This window comes from Protomyctophum parallelum, assembly GCF_964188405.1.
Source record: "Protomyctophum parallelum genome assembly, chromosome: 3".
Classification (NCBI taxonomy): Eukaryota; Metazoa; Chordata; class Actinopteri; order Myctophiformes; family Myctophidae; genus Protomyctophum; species Protomyctophum parallelum.
In genome coordinates, this window is record NC_139698.1 from 9,264,981 (window position 1) to 9,287,921 (window position 22,941).

At 40.9% G+C, this 22,941-nt stretch overlaps 1 protein-coding gene across 1 annotated transcript; it reads left to right on the forward strand.

Moving 5' to 3' along the window:
• Positions 1-2,427: 2,427 nt before the first annotated feature.
• LOC310856368 (uncharacterized protein) lies at positions 2,428-22,708 on the forward strand. Its single transcript, XM_083761749.1, has 3 exons — positions 2,428-2,468; positions 18,052-18,256; positions 21,050-22,708. The coding sequence occupies exons 1-3, from the start codon at positions 2,445-2,447 to the stop codon at positions 22,654-22,656; spliced, it is 1,836 nt and encodes a 611-aa protein (XP_083617875.1). The 5' UTR covers positions 2,428-2,444; the 3' UTR covers positions 22,657-22,708.
• The last annotated feature ends 233 nt before the right edge of the window (positions 22,709-22,941 follow it).

A 22,941-nucleotide genomic window follows, 5' to 3' on the forward strand; every position in this document is an offset into this window, starting at 1 on the left:
TCTCCGGTCAGTGCGGGTTGTTGTTTATTTGCATGGCTCAGAAAATGAGTAACAAATGAGAACGTTATCGAGTTGTGGAGGAGGAGGAGGAGGAGGAGGAGAATAATAATGTCATATCTCTTATTGTGTTCTCGGTGCTGCTGCTGCGCTGTGTGCCAATACCACTACTTTACCTGGATAACATCATCTTTTCATTTTGACATGATTCACATGAAATAATAATCCTGTACCGGAACCGCGTGTAGCGTTTGGTTTCATTAACGCGATCGTCAAAATAGCCTACAGCTGCTGCTGCTAAAGATACAAAGATTGGACATTTTTAAACGACGCAAAACTTAGAATTCCCCTCTTGCGTACCAGTGCCACGTGTCCCGCGGACCGGCACCGGTGTTTGGGAACCTCTGATATAGATGATACATGCACTGTGACTGTGTCATATTGGAGAGGCCACTGAATGCGCAGTGCTATGTTTGACATGCTCCGTATTTGAGCGCGCGGCAGCTCCACCCGCCCCTGTTAAATCCCCCCCCCCCCCCCCCCCCGCGCGTTCGCGTCCGCCCCCCCCCCCCCCGCCGCCAGAAACGATAAATCGATACGACTTCAACTTTACTGTCCGACAAGTCGACTGGGAAAAATCGCAAGTCGTTAATGCCCTACTGTACGTACATAAAAAAGCCAGCCGACCACAGTATACAGTAGTACTTTTAACTTACATACATACAATAGTCTACCTGTTACCCAACCAATATTTAAACATATCGTAATTACTTTCGTAATTAATCTCTGTTTTACAGAGATGAATTACGAAGCTTGCGCAGTAGTAGGCCATTTACTTGTGTGCAACGTGCAAGTAGGCACTCGGCAGTGCTTCACACTAGTAAACCATCTGATGTATGCATATGACCTGGTGGTCCTCAGTCCCAGTAGTGCTGGTTTACAAAAGCTCCTTGACATTTGCTCTAAATACGGTGTGCAACATGACTGAATATAATGCCAGCAAAAGCGCTGTTCTAATATGTAGTACTAAAGAGGACAAACGCCTTAACTTTCCTATGTTTAAACTATCGGACAATAGTCTTGAGGTCTGGAATAAGATTCAATATCTTTGTCATTTTATTACTGATTAAATGACTGATGATGATGATGATATACAGACAATGTCGGAAGTTGTATGCTCAAGCAAACACTATTGCCCGCAAGTTCAGTCAGTGTTCCACTAAAGTGAAAGTGTCCATGTTCAAGGCATATTGCACAACACTTTATACTGCTCAGTGCTCACCATGACTCATGTTATAAAAAATGTAGCATGCGCAGGTCGCAAAATTCATATAATGATGCAATGAGAACACTCAGAGAGCAGTTTGTCACTGCTGGAGTGAGGACTTTTAAAGCACTGAATTGTAATGTATAAGTTTATGCAAAGGCTGGATCGACAAATGGTATCATTGTGGCGCTTTCAAGCCCTTCAGTGAGCTGTTCACGTTATACATCAAGTTTAAGAGTACACTGGCTAAAATGCCTGTATGTTCTGCCTATGGGTAAAGTTATATATTGTGTATTTGGTTTACATTCTTTTATGATTTTATTTATTGTATGTAACCCCGTGTGTGTATGTATCTCTATGGACCTGAGACTGCTAATAACGTTTGAATATAGAATATAGGATCACTCTCCTCACAGAGGTCAAATACAGGCTGGCTATGTGATCAAATAATTATGATCTCCCATCTCTACTTGTTACAATTTACGCTCACAGAAATGGTTGTACTATACGCTCCCTGCTGCTCGAACTGAGGCAGAACATAAAAAAAAGATTGGTTACTTTAATTTATTCACCTTATTCACTTTACACCATAAGTTAAGTGTGATTTCTTCTGGTTTGTAGCCCAAGGAGTGTATTTTTGTGCAAAACTAATGCTTGGAATGGATTCAGTATCATGAACCCCCTAGTTTGACACGTCACATGCTACTTAAAGCATGATGACATTTTTAAATTTTTGCAGTATATAGGTAATGGTATGGTCACATAAACTCCTATAAAAGAAATCGCTCAATACAGACAGTCAGTCCGCAAGTGTGATTATGTAGTATTATGTGAGTATATAGGCAATATTTTAGGCCAATAAAAACTACGTATATAACACATTTCCCACTCCACAGACTATAGGTCTCCAGTTATTAAAGTCCTTCCTTATTCACTTGATTTCAGACCGGAGTCCAGACTGCAGGTAAAGATGAACTATCCAGACTCATAAGAACTACAATACCCATGATGCATCACTCCCAGGTGAAGATGAACTCTCCAGACTCAGCCAGGGACGTTTCTAGTCAACAGGAAGCTGAAGACGTTTCTATTAAACAGGAAGCAGAATACGTTTATATTAAACAGGAAGCAAAAGAAGTTTATTTTAAACAGGAAGCTGAAGACGTTTCTATTAAACAGGATGCTGAAGACCAGCCACACCTCAGTAAGTTTCTTTTGCTTTTCCTTTCTTTAATATTTTCTGTTCTGTAGTAGGGCTGGGCGATATGACAAAATCTCATATCACGATATAGATATTCTTTTTTTTCTCCAATAATATTTTTATTGATTTTTACATTTTATGACAAAGACAAGACAGGAAAAACAAAACAAACAAACAAAAACAGACAGCTCAGCTCAGGCGCATTGTGGAACAAAGGACACAATTATACACTTATACCAAAAATAATAAAGTGCAAAAATAATATACAAATATGGACACATTTGCAGTTTGGTGCTTGAAAGTTTAGATGGGTTAACAACTCCAGAGAAAATAAAATAAAATAAAATATATGCATTATACATGCATAACAATAATATCCATAACTTTATCAATCAAGGTTAGTGGCATCGCTTCTGTCCAGGAACTCTATGGTCAAGGTGGTAGCTAACTGAGGGCCAACAAATCTCAAATATGGGTCCCATATTTTATAGAAGGTATCTGTGGTGGAGCGTAGCATGCAGGTTAGGAATTCCAACGGCATGCACTGCATGATTATTTTGTGCCAGTCCTTTTTTTTTGGTGGTTTTTCATTAATCCAAGACAACAGAATATTTTTCCTACCAGCATAAGTTAAGAGATTAAACAGACGTATATGGAACTTGTCAACAATCCTGTCATCAGGCAGCCCAAGAATCAAACACATAGGGTCAGGTTCAAACAATTATTAAAGATCTCATTCAACTGCTGCAAGATACCCAACCAGTATCGTTTAATCTTATGACATGACCAGACACCAGATATATATATATATATATATATATATATATATATATATATATATATAATTAATTATTATTATGACAATTAAAAAGCAAAAATAAATAAATAAGACTTTCCCATTCAGACACAGAAGTACAGGCCTGTGTCTGCATTACATCGTCTTAAGGAAAAAATAAATACCTCATGTCACAGTTTGTCACTCACTGCCACACAGTTGTTTCCGTTCATTTTAAGCTCTGTATAGGGAATCAAAATGTTCTGTTGTAGTTGTAGTGTAGTTTGTTAAAGACGTTGGGAAGCTTAACGATGTTTAATTGACTACAGGCGATAGAGTGAGAGAGAACGCGACCGCGTCGTCAACTCTCCATGGCCAGCTGTGCGTATGGGACGCGAGGGGATGTTTTTCCTTTTCTTTTTTTTTTGATGATCACAACTTAAGGTAGCGTCTTTTGTTGTTGTTGTTGGAAGCTGTTGCTGAATTAAGGACTTTTCAAATGGAATAATAATAATATTTGGAACAATAAAACAAGACACTTAAGACAGAGCAGGAGGACTGCACAGGTAAGAGGAAAGACGTAGAAGAAGTTTGCACCCGACCGACAAGCTCAATTGTTCAACTGTGTAAAACATGTGTCTGATGTGTGGCTCACGCAGTTTATCAATTTGACCCAACATGAAACCTGCTTTTATAACAGTGAATGGCCGGTTACTTTAGTGTTACTCCGCTCTGAATCTCGTCAGCCATCATCTCCCTTCATGTTTGTTATGAAATAACAGCACAGCGTGGCTGGGCGCTGTGACGTAAAATACTGCCGTAACGCTTGTTTTGCGACACAACGATATAAACGATATAGAAGAATTTTCACGATAGACATTTTCTATCGTATATACGATATATATCGTCATATCGCCCAGCCCTATTCTGTAGGGCTGCCACAATGTCTTATTTTCACTGGACTTACAATGGCAAACTATAAAATATTGTTCCTGAAGAAACGATGTGGACAACTTGGTCATACAAATATATATATATAATATATATACTGTATATTATTGCAGCAACGGCAATGGCGGACTAACTGTTAACAACTTTCAAACAAGTATTTGCAAGCTTAGTGTCTGCACTTTCTTACTCTTTACAAAACTGAAACATTATGTGCAACGCAATTTCTATCAGGTGTGGAAAAATACTTTCTTCCTACTGGCAGTGTGAACAAGAGAAAATTGGCGCTGATCGCTACATCAGTTTGTGAGATTTGATCGCTACAGCAGATTGTGAGATTTGATAGCTACAGTAGTTTGTGAAATTTGCCCCAGACACACAGGTAGACAGATTCACACACTCGGACCCATTTACAGACGCCCAGACACACAGGCAGACAGATTCACAGACTCGCAGACCCATTTACACACAGGCAGACATTTACAGACGTACAGAGCTATGCAGTCGACATCTTTTACATAGATTGTTAAGCTACTATCGGTCCACATTTCAAGCTTTAATTGTTCTGTTTCATAACGTCATGCACTGAGTGGCATGACTAATTTACTTCCAAATCAGAGCTCGGGTGTGAAGTATCATTTTTAGGGCCCGAGCAATGCACAGTAGTGCGAAGCCGAAGCCCTATTGAAATCGCAGTGATTATTGTTTGTTTGTTGATTCCCACAAATGAATTGCGTTGGAGGCGCTAAACATACTCAAAGATCTCAAAAAGAGGCGTCACCTAATGGCTCAATAGCGCCCCCTACTTTGTGCTTCAAGCCCCACAATACCTACATATACGAAAATTGGTACACACCTGTATCATGTCCCGACTTCCAAAAAGGTCTCTTAGCGCCAAGACCTAAACGGAACAGGAAGTCGTCCATTTTCAATTTATTGTTGCATTTTAGCGCCATTTCCACGGGTCACACTTTAACAAAGTCCTCCTAGCAATAGGGTCCGTTCAGCTTAAAACTTGCTCAGCATACACAAAAGATCGTAACGATAAAGTTATCAAAATCGTGAGTTTTCGTAAGATGGCGTGACCGTGGCGAAACGTCAAACCTCAACACCAAACAGGAAGTGAAAATAACAGCTGGTCGATACTTGAAAGTTCATATTTTTTGCTATACCTTTTCAATGGTTTGTCATGGTGGTTGGTGTCATCGGACTTGGTTTTGAGTCCTTGACCTTCATTGGTGTAAAATATTCACATGGAATCAGGCAAGCGGTAGACGGCAAACAGCAAAACCTACTGGACGGCACAGAACGGTAAAAAGTTTAAATATTTTAACATTGATGTCGTCTACCGTGACCGTCGCCGGTTCTGGCTGCCGTGCCGTCCTGTTCCGTCCTGTTCCAGTCCACTATAATGACATGACATCTACCGTCTACCACTTGCCTGAAACTTGCCCCGTCCCCTCTTCTGATTGGTCAATATGTTATAGTTTCTAATATTTGCCATAACCTTTGAACTAACTCGACTATAAAACAATACTACAACATGACGTAATGATATCATCCGCTCCCGACAGGTTCATATACCCTAAATGAAATGGTGCCCAGGCTCATTGGACCCATTTGAGTCATTACTTAGCTCTGCTCCCAGTTCTGATTTTCTGATATTTGCCTGTAACTTGCATCGCTGCTTGCAGCTTTAATTTAAATTGTTTCAGAATTTCATGTTTCAAATGAAATATTTGCTGTAACATTATTCATTTTGGTGTAGTAAATATATTACTTCATGTGATTTTCTTTTCGTATTTTGCTAAAATCTTGCTAAAACTTTCAGAACTGTAGTAACCTGTAGGTAATAACGGTTTAGTCAATCTTATCTTGGTAGGTTAGCCCCTTTTGTACATGGAACATGGAAGAAGAATGGATTTACATTTTAGGAATCCAGTGTTGACCATCATGTTATGTTTCTGCTCCTAGACATCCTGCACATGGTTGTGTGTAAAGAGGAGGTTTCCCCTGAACAGGAGAGGAGCTCTAGTCTGCTCCAGGAAGAACCAGAGCCTCCACAAATTAAAGAGAAACAGGAGGAACTTAAACAGGAACAGGAAGAGCTACTTCAAAGACCAGAGGAACCTGCTGGGTCAATGTTGACAATGCTAGAAGTGACTGGAGAAAAACCTTTCCAATGGCAATGTTACTATTGTAACAAGAGTTTCAGACAGTCAGGTGAACTGATAATACACCAGCATGTCCACACAAGTGTAAAACCTTTCCAATGTAAACATTGTGCCGAGAGTTTTACTTCATCATCTTCCCTGAAAACACACCAACTGCTAATACACCAGCATGTCCACACTGAAGAAGAATCTTTCCAATGTAAATATTGTGACAAGATTCTCAGTCATTCAAGTTCCCTGAAGTCACACCTTCGTTTCCACACTGGAGAAAAACCTTTCCAATGTAAACATTGTAACAAGAGTTTCAGAGTGTCAGGTGAACTGAAGAGACACCAGAGTGTCCACACTGGAGAAAAACCTTTCCAATGTAAACGTTGTTACAAGAGTTTCAGTCAGTCAGGTTCCCTGGAGACACACCTTCGTGTCCACACTGGACCTTTCCAATGTAAACATTGTGACAAGAGTTTCAGAAAGTCAGGTGTACTGGAAATACACCAGCATGTCCACACAGGAGTAAAACCTTTCCAATGTAAACATTGTGACAAGAGTTTTACTTTATCAGCTACCCTGAAGGGACACCTTCGTGTCCACACTGGAGAAAAACCTTTCCAATGTAAACATTGTGACTTGAGTTTTACTTGGTCATCTTCCCTGATAACACACCAGATTGTCCACACAGGAGAAGTTTTCCAATGTAAATATTGTGACAAGAGTTTTACTTTATCAGCTACCCTGAAGGGACACCTTCGTGTCCACACTGGAGAAAAACCTTTCCAATGTAAACATTGTGACAAGAGTTTTACTTTATCAGCTACCCTGAAGGGACACCTTCGTGTCCACACTGGAGAAAAACCTTTCCAATGTAAACATTGTGACTTGAGTTTTACTTGGTCATCTCTCCTGAAAAAACACCAGATTGTCCACACAGGAGAAAAACCTTTCCAATGTAAATATTGTGACAAGAGTTTCAGTGAGTCAGGTAACCTGAAAGCACACCTTCGTGTCCACACTGGAAAAAAATCTTTCCAATGTAAACATTGTAACAAGAGTTTCAGCCTGTCAGGTTCCCTGAAGACACACCTTCGTATCCACACTGGAGAAAAACCTTTCCAATGTAAACATTGTAACGAGAGTTTCAGACTGTCAGGTTCCCTGAAGAGACACCAGAGTGTCCACACTGGAGAAAAACCTTTCCAATGTAAATATTGTGACAAGAGTTTTACTTCATCATCTTCCCTGAAAACACACCAGTGTCCACACTAGAGCTCTTCACGGGTCCGAAATTAATCTGTAACATGTTACTGATCCCGACCCGTTCCGAAAATATTTTCAAATAGTTAAACCAAACCCGATTATGTCCGACATTCCGAGAGACACGACCCAGCCAGGCAGACATAAATGTGGACTATATAGAAATAATATTACGTATTGACTAATTACCATTTTATATGATTAAAGCGCGAGAGAGAGAAAGAGAGAGAGACACAGACAGACAGACAGAGAGAGACTGCGTGCTGCAGTAGAGGGTGAGAGAGAAAAAAAGAGTCTCGTCTCTTCTCCTCCGTGTCGTGCATTTAAAATTAACCAAACTGATCATTTGTTTTTTTACACGCAATCATCAGAGTTTTAGCAGATGCAGATGCATGTACCGGCATGTACAAGGCGCGACACTCAATAGTTGTCATGGTTGCTTTAATCCTTCTTATATTAATTTGATTTGAGCTTTGTTGTTTGCTTTCACCTCGTTGAGGTCAAAACTGTTGTGATCGTGATATAAAGTATAATTGCACGCCAGTGTTTTCATTCAAATCAAAGCAAGGCAAAACCTGGATTGAATTGTTGTGGTAAGTCTTGCGCTGCTGATCCTAAATCAGCATAATCATCACACCTAACACAGCCGTTCGTGTCGCTGCAACACTAACCTGATCCTAGGTCAGCTTAAATGATCACACTTTAAACAGAACTTTTTTCACCGTTCTTCTGCTCCACAGCGATGCGGAGCATGAGTGCACATGCAGCGGACAGAGAAAAAGAGTAGGCTATATAGCCTCAGTCAGACTGGCACACAATCACACACTGAAAACAGTGTTCACACACACAGTAGTCTACGGGTCTTCTCGGATCCACTCGGACATTAGACACAAGTAAGACGCGTAAACGCGGGAAGCGAACGCAGCTCGTAAATTGCAACAATTAGAATAAATTACGTACTTTTTTTTTCTTTTTAGTTAGTAATTTCTTTGAGTTTTCTACTGTGTGTGTGTGTGTGTGTGCTACAGCTGCGCCCTCTGGTGGCGGGCGGGTGGTGTCACAGCGGGACAGACAGACACACAGACATGATCTGCAGGGTCTCATAGTTAGTGCTCATTGCGTTCGCAATCACGATGTGTGGGACCCATGTGAATATTACAGGAGTTTCCTGTAATATACACATCCGTATTCCATGCTTTTTGTGCAGTGACGAGTTTGTAGTGGTCGGTAGTACTTGCACGCTCTGCTTGCGCACTCGACAGCGTGCAGTTCTAGTTTTTTCATGTAATGAATGATATGTTTTTCTTATTGATGATATTGAATTTTGTTGAGTGGCGCTAGCCCCTCATTTCATTTCTCAACCTAAATGATGTGGAAAATGAATTAAAATTTATGTTTTATTGTACGCTGTATAATGATTTGAGGGTTCCACTGTTTGAGGCAATGCAACAAAGAAATCCTGATCTATTCTGGGAAGATGATGGTCAGAAGTTAGACTGGTTATTTCATATGAAGTATTTAGGACAGCCCAGTTTGTTTCTAGAGCCTGGAGTAGAAGACAATCCCAGCTCTTCAAGTAGGTACATGTGTCTCCTGTCACAGGCCTAATGGTGTATTCTATTTTATGGTATTTTATTTTATGTTGTATATTATATAATCTGCCTTGTAAGGATCTGGAGTATCAGTTTGGTATTCACTCCATCATTGTTTGCAAACTATCATGTCGGTTTATTGTAATTGTAATTGTTTATGTAAACTGTAAAAAGTGTCCTGTAAGTCCAGATGGGCCGGGCTTCTTCGGAAGCATGACACTTAAATAAAGAATTAATCATCATCATGTATTCATCCTGCTGCATCTTGTCTCCACTGCTGCACATGAACAGTTTTTCTGACAGTCTTTGATACAGAGCCCCGTGTTCTGTCCGTGGCCAACGGGCGGGCAGGCAGACTAGTCCCTGAATGAATGCAGCCACTAGTAGCCAGTAGTGCACTAATGCACAATGTGCTCTATAAAGTCAGAAATGAGCAATAAAGAAAGAGTACAGTCACTAATAGTGCACTAATGAAGTTGCTAGTTTCAGCAACATTGTGGGGGTATTGTGGTGTATTTTGGGTTACCCAGCCCCAGAGAGAGACAGACAGAGACTAGTCCATAGATAGAGTAATAAAAGGATAGAGACCGAACCGGAGCGTTAGCCCTGCCCCCCATGCCAGCTATTCATTTCGATGGAAGTTGCTCAGTGGTGTTTTGAAGCACCCGGAAGACTGCCGGAAGTACAATTATAGCTTAATGGCTCGAGTGAGCGGAAGTTAAGTCCGGACCTCAAATTGGAGGTCCGGTATGATGCATATTACGCACATGACGTCACTGAACGTCTTAAGGCCTTAAGGCTCATACATAGTTTTTCGGTGGTTAGGTGACCAGTGACTAGTCGCTGTGCTTGGCAGGCTTTAGAGCTTTCCACAGACCCCACAACACAGCAGGAGCAGAGCTGAATACTAAATATACAATAACTAAACATGAATTTCACTTGAATTGGATTGCAATACTTTACAATTTCATCATTAAAAAAGAAACTTTTATTTATTATTATTTTTTGTGGGGAAGGGGGGCTCCAGCACACCCTAGCCCAACGGTAGATCCGGCTCTGAGAATCTCGCAAAGCCTGGCACAAATGTCACACAAAGTCCTACCTACGGTATCACTCAAGGTGCTTGATGCAGCTATAGTACCGGTGCCTCCGGGTAGGCCTACAAGGTTTTGAGGTGGTGCTAAGGTGTTGCTCTTGTTGCACAAGGTAGGTTATCTATTATGCTGGAGGGTGATGTACAGCCCTAATGACTGTTGGAGGGTTGTACGTGTCACAGTTTTTGTACTGCATTGTGTTTCCGATACTTATTTCTCCCAAGGGAAACAAAATTATGTAAACTTGGCCTATAGAAGGATGATGACGACATGATCACAACCTCTGCTTATGGCCAGTATGTCACGCCCGTGCCCAGTGTGTCGTACCAGGCACGGGACGGCGTGTCCCTTGGCTAGTGTCCCCTGTTCTTCCCCAGGCATCCCTGTGTGAGTCCTGCGCTCCCTGGCTAGTGTTCCCCGTTCTCCCCTTGTTGAGCCAAATGCCAATACCCAAAATCTCGGCCACTCGCTCTCTCACACTCGGTCACTTCAGCATAGCGGTGTTGGAGTGAAATTGGTGACCTGCCAAAATATGTGAGCATCCTGTGTACTTAACATGGAGGTCTTCAAATACGTGGCCTAAATACCTATAAGTTGAACTGAAGGTTCAAGGAGTTTTATTATCGTTCCATACAAGTACAGAACAACATTTGTTTACCTTGTCAGGTAAAAAGACATCTAAACATTTCATAAGGATTCTCTAAAATTCATACAAAATCATGCAAATGACAACATGAATCCTAATGTGCAAAAAAAAAGCAATTGCACCCACTGATATATTGCACGTTAAAAGCAGCAGCACTAAAACAACATAAAAAAAGAAACTGTTCATATGTCACAGTTCAGTTCATGTGTAATCGCACAGCTCACTAGTGCAAGGGTATAGTTCATGATTCTCGCAGCTACAGGGAAGAAGCTATATTCTTCTTCCTGGTGGTGCTGGCCTTCATACTAGGGCAGCCTCCTGCCCAAAGGGAGGGGGACGAACAGACCTCTGCTAATAAACAAACAAGCTGCAATAATATGTTTACACAATATTTCAGCAGGTCACCAGTGACCGAGTGGGTATTGGAATTCAGCTCTAGTGTCCTTGGCCCTGTATGGGCCTTCCCCGTTCCCTCATGACCTCTTCTCCAGTTCCCCCCTCCTGTTACGTATGCCCCCCCCTACTCACTCACTCAACTCTCGTGTGTGTGTGTGTGTGTGTGTGTGTGTGCGCCAGTAGTGGAAAATAGTTTATGGTGCCTTTTTATAGTGCCTTTATCCAAGGCGCTTTACATATTACATTAATCCATTCACACACATTAATACACTGATGGTGGAGGAGACCATGCAAGGCACCAACCTGCACATCGGAAGCAGGGGTTCAGAGTCAGAGAGAGGCTTGCTCAAGGGCACTTCGACACTAACTCTGCGGGAGCCTGGTATCGAACAAGCGGCCACTCTACCTCGTCCGCTGCAGCTGCCCCTCGATTATTTCCAATTGTCAATACTTTTACTTTTACTCCACTACAATTATATTAGTATTGTGCCTTTCCGGTGGCCGATAGGGGCGCATGGAGGTTAGTCGCAGGTTTGCGTAGCTCCCTCGGTTGTGACTGTTTCTTTTCATTTATTTGAGGCATACTTTACTTTGCACTTTTATTTTTGTGAAAATATCATACACTATTATTTTTGTTACTTGAATCCTAAATTGTGGCACTGTACAATGAACCTACGCCCCAGAGGGGGCGATCAGAAAACTAACCCGGACCCTACACGTGCCTGGCGGAGAGAACATGGCGTCGCTGCTGGAGGAACAACTAAGCCTGTCTGCCTTCACTGTTGCCCTGGCTGCGCTCAAGAACGACATCTGTGCTAAAACAGATTCAGTCACTTTGACTCTGAATGCTATGCTATCAGTCAAAAGGGAGACATCGAAGAGGATGGATGGGGAAGGATCTGTCAGAAGAGGTTCTGACATATATCCATAGGCCTATACTAATATTGATGACATCAGGGATCTCCATATATGGGCTTAATTTGTGACATCAAGTCACATTTCATAGTGATGTCACTACGAGTGACAAGACCTATGTCATAGTGATGTCACGAGACCTGGGCATATATGGGGGCTTTCCCCATGTATGGGGATTGTGAGTGACGTGATGTGACGTGACATGACAAAAGACGCAAGGTGTCATAGTTAACTGTGTCAAATACACAACGCAGAGACTGGTTCATGAGACAGAGGGTGGGATTTAATCACACCAGAGCCAAGGACACTCATTTCAGGGTTGCACAAATAAATCATAAAACATCAAACTAAATAATTGGCAACATAAATAATACAACAATGGAAACCGACAGTATAAATGAAAAGTATAAATGTAAAAATAAAGAATAAGTGTAGGCCTATGTGTGATGTGTGTGGGTGTAAGACATTTTGAACTGTTAGATTTGATTAATCAAATGGTTTCTATAAGTTTATATTTAAATTAAAATGATTTAGTGAAGTTAGACTTTGATGAGATCACAGTACATAGCTGTTCCACTGTATTACACTGTACCATGGCTCTCCCTAGCGACCGTCTATGGTACGTGCACCATGCACGCTTCCAGCAACAGCAGCGCTAGACTGCGCATGTGCACACCCCTGTGAGCGTTGGTGTGAGTGTTTGTTGACACTTTAATTAATATACAAAGAAAAGTAAAAGGTTTCGTTTGAAAACGGTGTCGTCGTTAAGCAGCTCAACCCTGAAACACAGCAGATAAGAGGAACTGATCCAATTGTTTTTACTACATCTATCTTTATTATTATTATTGACTCATGGAACAACATGACGAGTATTTCTCTCATATCTGCTTGTTTGTTATACCGGTAATGTGATCCTAAACATTAAGCAGTAGTTTAATACTAGCAGCAGTAATAATATTGTAACTTGTTTTGTTATAATGTGATCCTAAACTAGCAGTAGTTAATTCTAGCAGCAGTATAATGATATTAAGTCGCTCCTCCAAAGGGAGCTATAGATCTATTTTTGTTGCCTGCCTGCTCTGTAGCCGAGTCGGAACCCTACATAAAGCTTTTCTGAAATGTTGATGTCGCTTTATTGTAGGGTCCCTGTTCATAACTATATTTTCGTATGGGAATTCTGGGACGCGATGATAAACATGCTCTCTGAGATCGAATCTGTGGCGTTAGACGTCCTTTTTTTGTTTGCGTTATTCTGAATTCGGGAACTTTAAGTACCTATACATCCCGCTGCGAATGTCTCCTGTGGCGCGGAAGCCGTTAAGTATTTTTAATCTTTGTTTGACCGATTTGGTCGCTTTATTTCTTCTTGTTTGTTTACCGTTTATTGTACCGCCTCCCGGTGTGCGGTTGGCTTGTGCCGGCTACGTCCCTGCCTCTGATCTGCTCTGTCATAGCTATAGCGCCACTAGTTAGCCAGATAAGCGGTACAATGAGGTGTCAATAAACAAGGAAGGAAGAGAAGAATCAAAGCGACCAAATCGGTCAAACAAAGATTAAAAATACTTAACGGCTTCCGCGCCACAGGAGATATTCGCAGCGGCATGTATGGGTACTTATACTTCACATATTCTCTCACACGAAAGATTGTCGTCAAAGAGCGCAGACAGGCGTTATCCATGTTGTTTATGTTTTATGAATGGCTGCGTCCCAGGTGGCAGTATAGGGCTGCAACAGGACCCAATGCACTGGGTCTAACAAATGTCAGAAACTTCAGTAACATTTGGGTTCTGCTTGGAGGGCTACCTGCTCTGCTGAGTTGGAGATACTCCAGGACCTGGCTAAGATATGTATGCACTTCATTTAGCGGAGAATATCTCAACTGTTCTTGGGTAATATCCGCTGCGAACAACTTTAGGAACTGTGAAAAATTCTCTATCCCGGGGCGAAATACCTGGAAATGAGTCATGACCACACCAGACAGGCAGACAGCTATACTTCAAACATGGCTATATCTTCTAATGTTTGTGCGACAGATTTTCTGAGATGCTCAAAATGTTCAGAATACTCATGTTTGAATACTCAATAGACCATATGCACACGGCTGTCATCTAATTTCCACAAGTTAATGGCAGGGGGGAAACTAGCCGCAATTTGCCATTGAACGCCCATACATGATCCAAACAGACAAAGTCCTATCTAATTGTATTAAATTATGTCAAACTCACTAACATTGCAGCTGTACGAAAAGCTTGAATGATGCTCTTTCTATCTGCAAGTGTTTGGTTCATAAAAATCCACCATAGACATGTTATGAGCTACTTTATGTCTGGCTCGACATAAACGGCCCAGCGTACCACATGTTTTTTATTTTTATGATCAGTACTGGATTTCTCACAAATAAACAAAAAAAAACAAGCAACAACAACATAATACGTATGCATGGAAATTATGTATGAACATAAAAAATATAAATATGGTGTTCAATAGCACTGATTTATATTAAATATAATATAAACATCAAAAATGGAGTTATGAGGTTTCTTCCAGAAAGAAAATAATAGTATACCACTAACTAGTGAGTAACAATTATGATAGGCTAATATATGCCATGAAATGTCAAATGTTGATTCAAAATGGACTACGATGTGTAACGTCACATGTTTGTGCGCATGCATCCTTAGCCTTTAGCTCGTTTTAAGTTGAATATATACACCTATGACGTATATATTAGCGAGAGGTGGTCACATTTAAGCACTGCTCCTCTTTTCACATCTGGGCTAGATCTGAACTAAACATCTCACTGAGCTTTTAGGGAGCGGCAAAAGAGGGTATTCATGACAAAATCACACCCATGTGAAGTTAGGGGCGCTCTTATAATCGTACATCATCATGACATTAAATAGATACTATGCCTATTTGCTCAGACACTATGACGCAAACTTTTCCATTCATGAATGGGAATTTAATGTTTGTGTAGGACAAAACTGGTCAAAAAGGCGATTTGCTCAGACACATGACTAGAATTCTCCATTCATTGTCAATGGGAATTTAATGTTTGTGTAGGACAGACATCTACACTAATAGCTGAATATAGGAGGGGCTCAAAAACAAGACAAAACAAAGAGCATCATTACTTGCGCAAGCAGAGCGCGCAAGTACATACATACGTTACCTGTTACCCAAACAATATTGAAACATATAGTAATTACGTCACCATTGACAGCCAGTTATAACTCGACTTTAGTATTTAATTTCAATGTTTTACAGAGAGGCTGAGATTTGAAAGTTCGTAGCAGCAAGTGCAAGTATTGTGGTCGTGTTGGGACGTATGCACGTGTGCTTGGGAGGTATATACTGTATATAATGGACGTTGATACCAACCAAGCATACGTACATAAAAAAGCCAGCCGACCACAGTATACACTAGTACTTTCAACTTACATACATGTATACATACATATAGTACCTGTTACCCAACCAATATTTAAACATATCGTAATTACTTTCGTAATTGTCTCCACCAGGCCGAAGGCATGGGGGGAGAGTATGTTTTGCACTCCGTCCGTCCGTGTGTCCGTCCGTCCGTGTGTCCGTGAGCAGCTGATCTCGGCCACTGTTAACCCGGTCGATGCCAAACTTTGCACACACACTCCCTGGATGCCAACGATGAACCTCTGCCCCAAACTTTCCAGAACGGCCTGTTATAGCGCCACCAGGAGGCCGCTTTGTGCAAAACAAGTTTTTGCACAGTACACCTACAGATTTGGTCCAAACATCACGCACAGTCTCTCTAGAGCCATTCAACGAAACCCCTCTTTCAGATTTCTCACACTCCATCCTGATTGGTTAACATTGGCTTCCAAAGTTCACAGGAGTGCTCAGTTTCAAACAAAATGCTGCAAATCATGAACACATCGCGTGATTTCCGTGAAATTGTGCACCCACATTCCCACTAGGCCGAGGACGAAATGCCACATGAACAATTTCAACTCAGCCTCAAGGCGGCGCTATAACTGGCCGAAAAGTGTTTTTACCTCTAACTGCACGGATCTGTGGATAACTTTGTATGCCAACTCCCTAGAGGCCAAGGAAAAACCTTTGTCTGGAATTTTTCACATCTGCTCTTTATAGCGCCACCAGGAGGCCGACATATGTAAAACACATTTTCTATTATTACTCCTTCAGATTTTATCCAAATTTCACGCAAATCGGTACACATGATCTCCATAGTCATGTGATCAAGACAGGTTTGTTTGATTTCTCATATTCCATCCTGATTGGCCACGATTGGCTCCTACAGTTTTCAGGAGCAGCCCGCTTTGTACAAATCGCCACAACTCCTCAACGCAGCGTCCGATTGCGATGAAACTGTGCACGCATATTCCCACTAGGCTGAGGAAGAAATGCCACTTGACAGTTTAACAGCCTGATGGTGGCGCTACAACAAGCATCCTGGTGGAGACCTGTGCCCAGAAGGGCACTTTTTCTAGTTAATCTCTGTTTTACAGAGAGGCTGAGATTTGAAAGTTCGTAGCGGTCGCTCTGCGCGGCCTACTTGTGTGCAACGTGCAAGTAGGCACTCGGCAGAGTGCAGTTCTAGTTGTTAAATGGCATGCTTCAAAATATATACTTTTTAATATATATATATTTGTTGGAATCCTGAATTAAAATAGTAATTAATTGGAGTATATCAGCTCCATTTGGTGTAAGCAATGGCGTCAGCCAAGGGGGAATTGTATCCCCTATCTTATTTAATTTATATATGGATTGCTTGTCTGCTCAACTGAGAACCTGTAACACAGGGTGCATGGTCGGAGAAACACTAGTAAACCATCTGATGTATGCAGATGACCTGGTGGTCCTCAGTCCCAGTAGTGCTGGTTTACAACAGGTCGCAAAATTCATATAATGATGCCATGAGAACACTCCTTATGACCCAGAGAGCAGTTTGTCACTGCTGGAGTGAGGACTTTTAAAGCACTCCTAAGAATTGTAATGTTTAAGTTTATGCAAAGGCTGGATCGACAAATGGTATCATTGTGGCGCTTTCAAGCCCTTCGGTGAGCTGTTCACGTTATACATCAAGTTTAAGGGTACACTGGCTAAAATGCCTGTATGTTCTGCCTGTGGGTAAAGTTATATATTGTGTATTTGGTTTACATTCTTTTATGATTTTATTTATTGTATGTAACCCCGTGTGTGTATGTATCTCTATGGACCTGAGACTGCTAATAACGTTTGAATATAGAATATAGGATCACTCTCCTCACAGAGGTCAAATACAGGCTGGCTATGTGATCAAATAATTATGATCTCCCATCTCTACTTGTTACAATTTACGCTCACAGAAATGGTTGTACTATACGCTCCCTGCTGCTCGAACTGAGGCAGAACATAAAAAAAATATTGGTTACTTTAATTTATTCACCTTATTCACTTTACACCATAAGTTAAGTGTGTTTCTTCTGGTTTGTAGCCCAAGGAGTGTTTTTTTGTGCAAAACTAATGCTTGGAATGGATTCAGTATCATGAAAACTTCCTAGTTTGACACGTCACATGCTACTTAAAGCATGATGACATTTTTACATTTTTGCCGTATATAGGTAATGGTATGGTCACATAAACTCCTATAAAAGAAATCGCTCAATACAGACAGTCAAGTGTGAGTATGTAGTATTATGTGAGTATATAGGCAATATTTTAGGCCAATAAAAACTACGTATATAACACATTTCCCACTCCACAGACTATAGGTCTCCAGTTATTAAAGTCCTTCCTTATTCACTTGATTTCAGACCGGAGTCCAGACTGCAGGTAAAGATGAACTATCCAGACTCATAAGAACTCCAATACCCATGATGCATCACTCCCAGGTGAAGATGAACTCTCCAGACTCAGCCAGGGACGTTTCTATTCAACAGGAAGCTGAAGACGTTTCTATTAAACAGGAAGCAGAAGATGTTTCTAATAAACAGGATGCTGAAGACCAGCCACAACTCAGTAAGTTTCTTTTGCTTTTCCTTTCTTTAATATTTTCTGTTCTGTAGTAGGGCTGGGCGATATGACAAAATCTCATATCACGATATAGATTTTTTAAAATCACGATAACGATATACTCACGATATAGCATATTTGTTACGATACGGATTTTTTTATCTCAAAAAATTGATTTTTGTTCAGGCCGAGTACTTTACTGTACTTGGGCTCAGGCTGTACTGTACTGTACTGTACTGTACTGTACTGTACTGTACTGTACTGTACTGTACTGTACTGTACTGTACTGTACTGTACTGTACTGTACTGTACTGTACAAGCTCTCCTCCCTGGCCTCTGTGTGTTAGGCTGCACAACAGTGACACTTGGTTGTGCCAATAATTATGCTATTTCAGTGCTCGGATACAGGGACACACACATAGCTGTCTATAGTGGTTGCAGTTGCACCACTCAAAAAACAGGAAAAGAACACTTATGCCAATTACAATATGTAAAATCACAATATCCAGTCTAATTATATGAATATAATACTGATGCCCTGCCCATGCACAGACAGGCCTAAAGCAAGTACTACCTCCACCCTCCACGTGGTTACTATTTACTCTTGAGCCCCCACCCTGAACACAATCAGGGAATTGACCAAAATATGAATTCACAGACAACAGTACTTTAACTATATTGGTGTGTTTATTCATACACCAAAGCTAATAATAAAAACTTAAATCAACAGTCAATCATGTAAATTCCAAAATGTGTGTGAAAATAATACAATAACAAATACCAAATACCAATAAATACCTAATACCCCAGGGTTTTAGTTCTTAAAAGTCACTACATATATATATATATATATATATATATATATATATATATATAATTATATATAATAATTATATATATATAATTATTATTATGACAATTAAAAAGCAAAAATAAATAAATAAGACTTTCCCATTCAGACACAGAAGTACAGGCCTGTGTCTGCATTACAAATAAATACCTCATGTCACAGTTTGTCACTCACTGCCACACAGTTGTTTCCGTTAATTTTAAGCTCTGTATAGGGAATCAAAATGTTCTGTTGTAGTTGTAGTGTAGTTTGTTAAAGACGTTGGGAAGCTTAACGATGTTTAATTGACTACAGGCGATAGAGTGAGAGAGAACGCGACCGCGTCGTCAACTCTCCATGGCCAGCTGTGCGTATGGGACGAGGGGATGTTTTTCCTTTTCTTTCTTTTTTTGATGATCACAACTTAAGTTAGCATCTTGTGTTGTTGTTGTTGGAAGCTGAATCTTTTACATAGATTGTTAAGCTACTATCGGTCCACATTTCAAGCTTTAATTGTTCTGTTTCATAACGTCATGCACTGAGTGGCATGACTAATTTACTTCCAAATCAGAGCTCGGGTGTGAAGTATTTTTTTTAGGGCCCGAGCAATGCACAGTAGTGCGAAGCCGAAGCCCTATTGAAATCGCAGTGATTATTGCTTGTTTGTTGATTCCCACAAATGAATTGCGTTGGAGGCGCTAAACATACTCAAAGATCTCAAAAATAGGCGTGACCTAATGGCTCAATAGCGCCCCCTACAAAACTTTGTGCCTCAAGCCCCACAATACCTACATATACGGAAATTGGTACACACCTGTATCATGTCCCGACTTCCAAAAAAGTCTCTTAGCGCCATGACCTAAACGGGACAGGAAGTCGTCTATTTTCAATTTATTGTTGCATTTTAGCGCAATTTATGCCATTTCCACGGGTCACACTTTTACAAAGTCCTCCTAGCAATAGGGTCCGTTCCGCTTAAAACTTGCTCAGCATACACAAAAGATCGTAACGATAAAGTTATCAAAATCATGAGTTTTCGTAACATGGCGTGACCGTGGCGAAACGTCAAACCTCAACACCAAACAGGAAGTGAAAATAACAGCTGGTCGATACTTGAAAGTTCATATTTTTTGCTATAACTTTTCAATGGTTTGTCATGGTGGTTGGTGTCATCGGACTTGGTTTTGAGTCATTGACCTTCATTGGTGTAACTTATGCTGCATTCACATGGAATCAGGCAAGCCGTAGACGGCAAACAGCAAAACCTACTGGACGGCACAGACCGGTAAAAAGTTTAAATATTTTAACATTGATGTCGTCTACCGTGACCGTCGCCGGTTCTGGCTCTTCTGAAGAATGGCCCCTTCTTCTGATTGGTCGATATTCGATAGTGGGGGGTGTCAAGACTTGGTTCAGAGTCCTTGTCTTTCATTGGTGAAACTTTCCCCGCCCCCTCTTCTGATTGGTCAATAGGTTATAGTTTCTAACATTTGCCATAACCTTTGAACTAACTCGATTATAAAACAATACTACAACATGACGTAATGATATCATCCGCTCCCGACAGGATCATATACCCTAAATGAAATGGTGCCCAGGCTCATTTGAACCATTTGAGTCATTACTTAGCTCTGCTCCCAGTTCTGATTTTCTGATATTTGCCTGTAACTTGCATCGCTGCTTGCAGCTTTAATTTAAATTGTTTCAGAATTTCATGTTTCAAATGAAATATTTGCTGTAACATTATTAATTTTGGTGTTAAAGTAAATATATTACTTCACATGATTTTCTTTTCGTATTTTGCTAAAATCTTGCTAAAACTTTCAGAACTGTAGTAACCTGTAGGTAATAACGGTTTAGTCAATCTTATCTTGGTAGGTTAGCCCCTTTTGTACATGGAACATGGAAGAAGAATGGATTTAAATTTTAGGAATCCAGTGTTGACCATCATGTTATGTTTCTGCTCCTAGACATCCTGCACATGGTTGTGTGTAAAGAGGAGGTTTCCCCTGAACAGGAGAGGAGCTCTAGTCTGCTCCAGGAAGAACCAGAGCCTCCACAAATTAAAGAGAAACAGGAGGAACTTAAACAGGAACAGGAAGAGCTACTTCAAAGACCAGAGGAACCTGCTGGGTCAATGTTGACAATGCTAGAAGTGAAAGCTGAAGAAGATGATGATGATGATGATGATGAAAAAGACATATCTTCCCACTGCTCTGAAGTTGAAGTTGAACCTAAATCTGACACTGAAGTCACTGAAGACAGTGATGATTGGGAGGACACCAGTGAGGACGATGATGACGAACGCCGTGACAAGAATTTCAGTGACTCAGGTTCCCTGGAGAAGCACCAGTGTGTCCATACTGGAGAAAAACCTTTCCAATGGCAATGTTACTATTGTAACAAGAGTTTCAGACAGTCAGGTGAACTGCTAATACACCAGCATGTCCACACAAGTGTAAAACCTTTCCAATGTAAACATTGTGCCAAGAGTTTTACTTCATCATCTTCCCTGAAAACACACCAACTGCTAATACACCAGCATGTCCACACTGGAGAAAATCCTTTCCAATGTAAACATTGTGACAAGAGTTTCAGTCATTCAAGTTCCCTGAAGACACACCTTCGTGTCCACACTGGAGAAAAACCTTTCCAATGTAAACATTGTAACAAGAGTTTCAGAGTGTCAGGTTCCCTGAAGAGACACCAGAGTGTCCACACTGGAGAAAAACCTTTCCAGTGTAAACGCTGTTACAAGAGTTTCAGCCGCTCAGGTTCCCTGAAGACACACCTTCGTGTCCACACTGGAGAAAAACCTTTCCAATGTAAATATTGTGACAAGAGTTTCAGCGAGTCAGGTAACCTGAAAGCACACCTTCGTGTCCACACTGGAGAAAAACCTTTCCAATGTAAACATTGTGCCAAGAGTTTTACTTCATCATCTTCCCTGAAAACACACCAACTGCTAATACACCAGCATGTCCACACTGGAGAAAATCCTTTCCAATGTAAACATTGTGACAAGAGTTTCAGTCATTCAAGTTCCCTGAAGACACACCTTCGTGTCCACACTGGAGAAAAACCTTTCCAATGTAAACATTGTGACAAGAGTTTCATTAAGTCAGGTTCCCTGAAGAGACACCAGAGTGTCCACACTGGAGAAAAACCTTTCCAATGTAAATATTGTGACAAGAGTTTCAGCGAGTCAGGTAACCTGAAAGCACACCTTCGTGTCCACACTGGAGAAAAACCTTTCCAATGTAAACATTGTAACAAGAGTTTCAGAGTGTCAGGTTCCCTAAAGACACACCTTCATGTCCACACTGGAGAAAAACCTTTCCAATGTAAACATTGTGACAAGAGTTTCATTAAGTCAGGTTCCCTGAAGAGACACCAGAGTGTCCACACTGGAGAAAAACCTTTCCAATGTAAACATTGTAACAAGAGTTTCAGCCTGTCAGGTTCCCTGAAGACACACCTTCGTGTCCACACTGGAGAAAAACCTTTCCAATGTAAATATTGTGACAAGAGTTTTACTTCATCATCTTCCCTGAAAACACACCAGTGTCCACACTAGAGCTCTTCACTGGTCAAAAGAAAATGTTCCGAAATTAATCTGCAACATGTTACTGATCCCGACCCGTTCCGAAAATATTTTCAAATAGTTAAACCAAACCCGATTATTTCCGACATTCCGAGAGACACAACCCAGCCAGGCAGACATAAATGTGATTAAAGCGCGAGAGAGAGAAAGAGAGAGAGACACAGACAGACAGAGAGAGACTACGCGCTGCAGTAGAGGGTGTGAGTGAGAAAAAAAGAGTAGGCTATATAGCCTCAGTCAGACTGGCACACAATCACA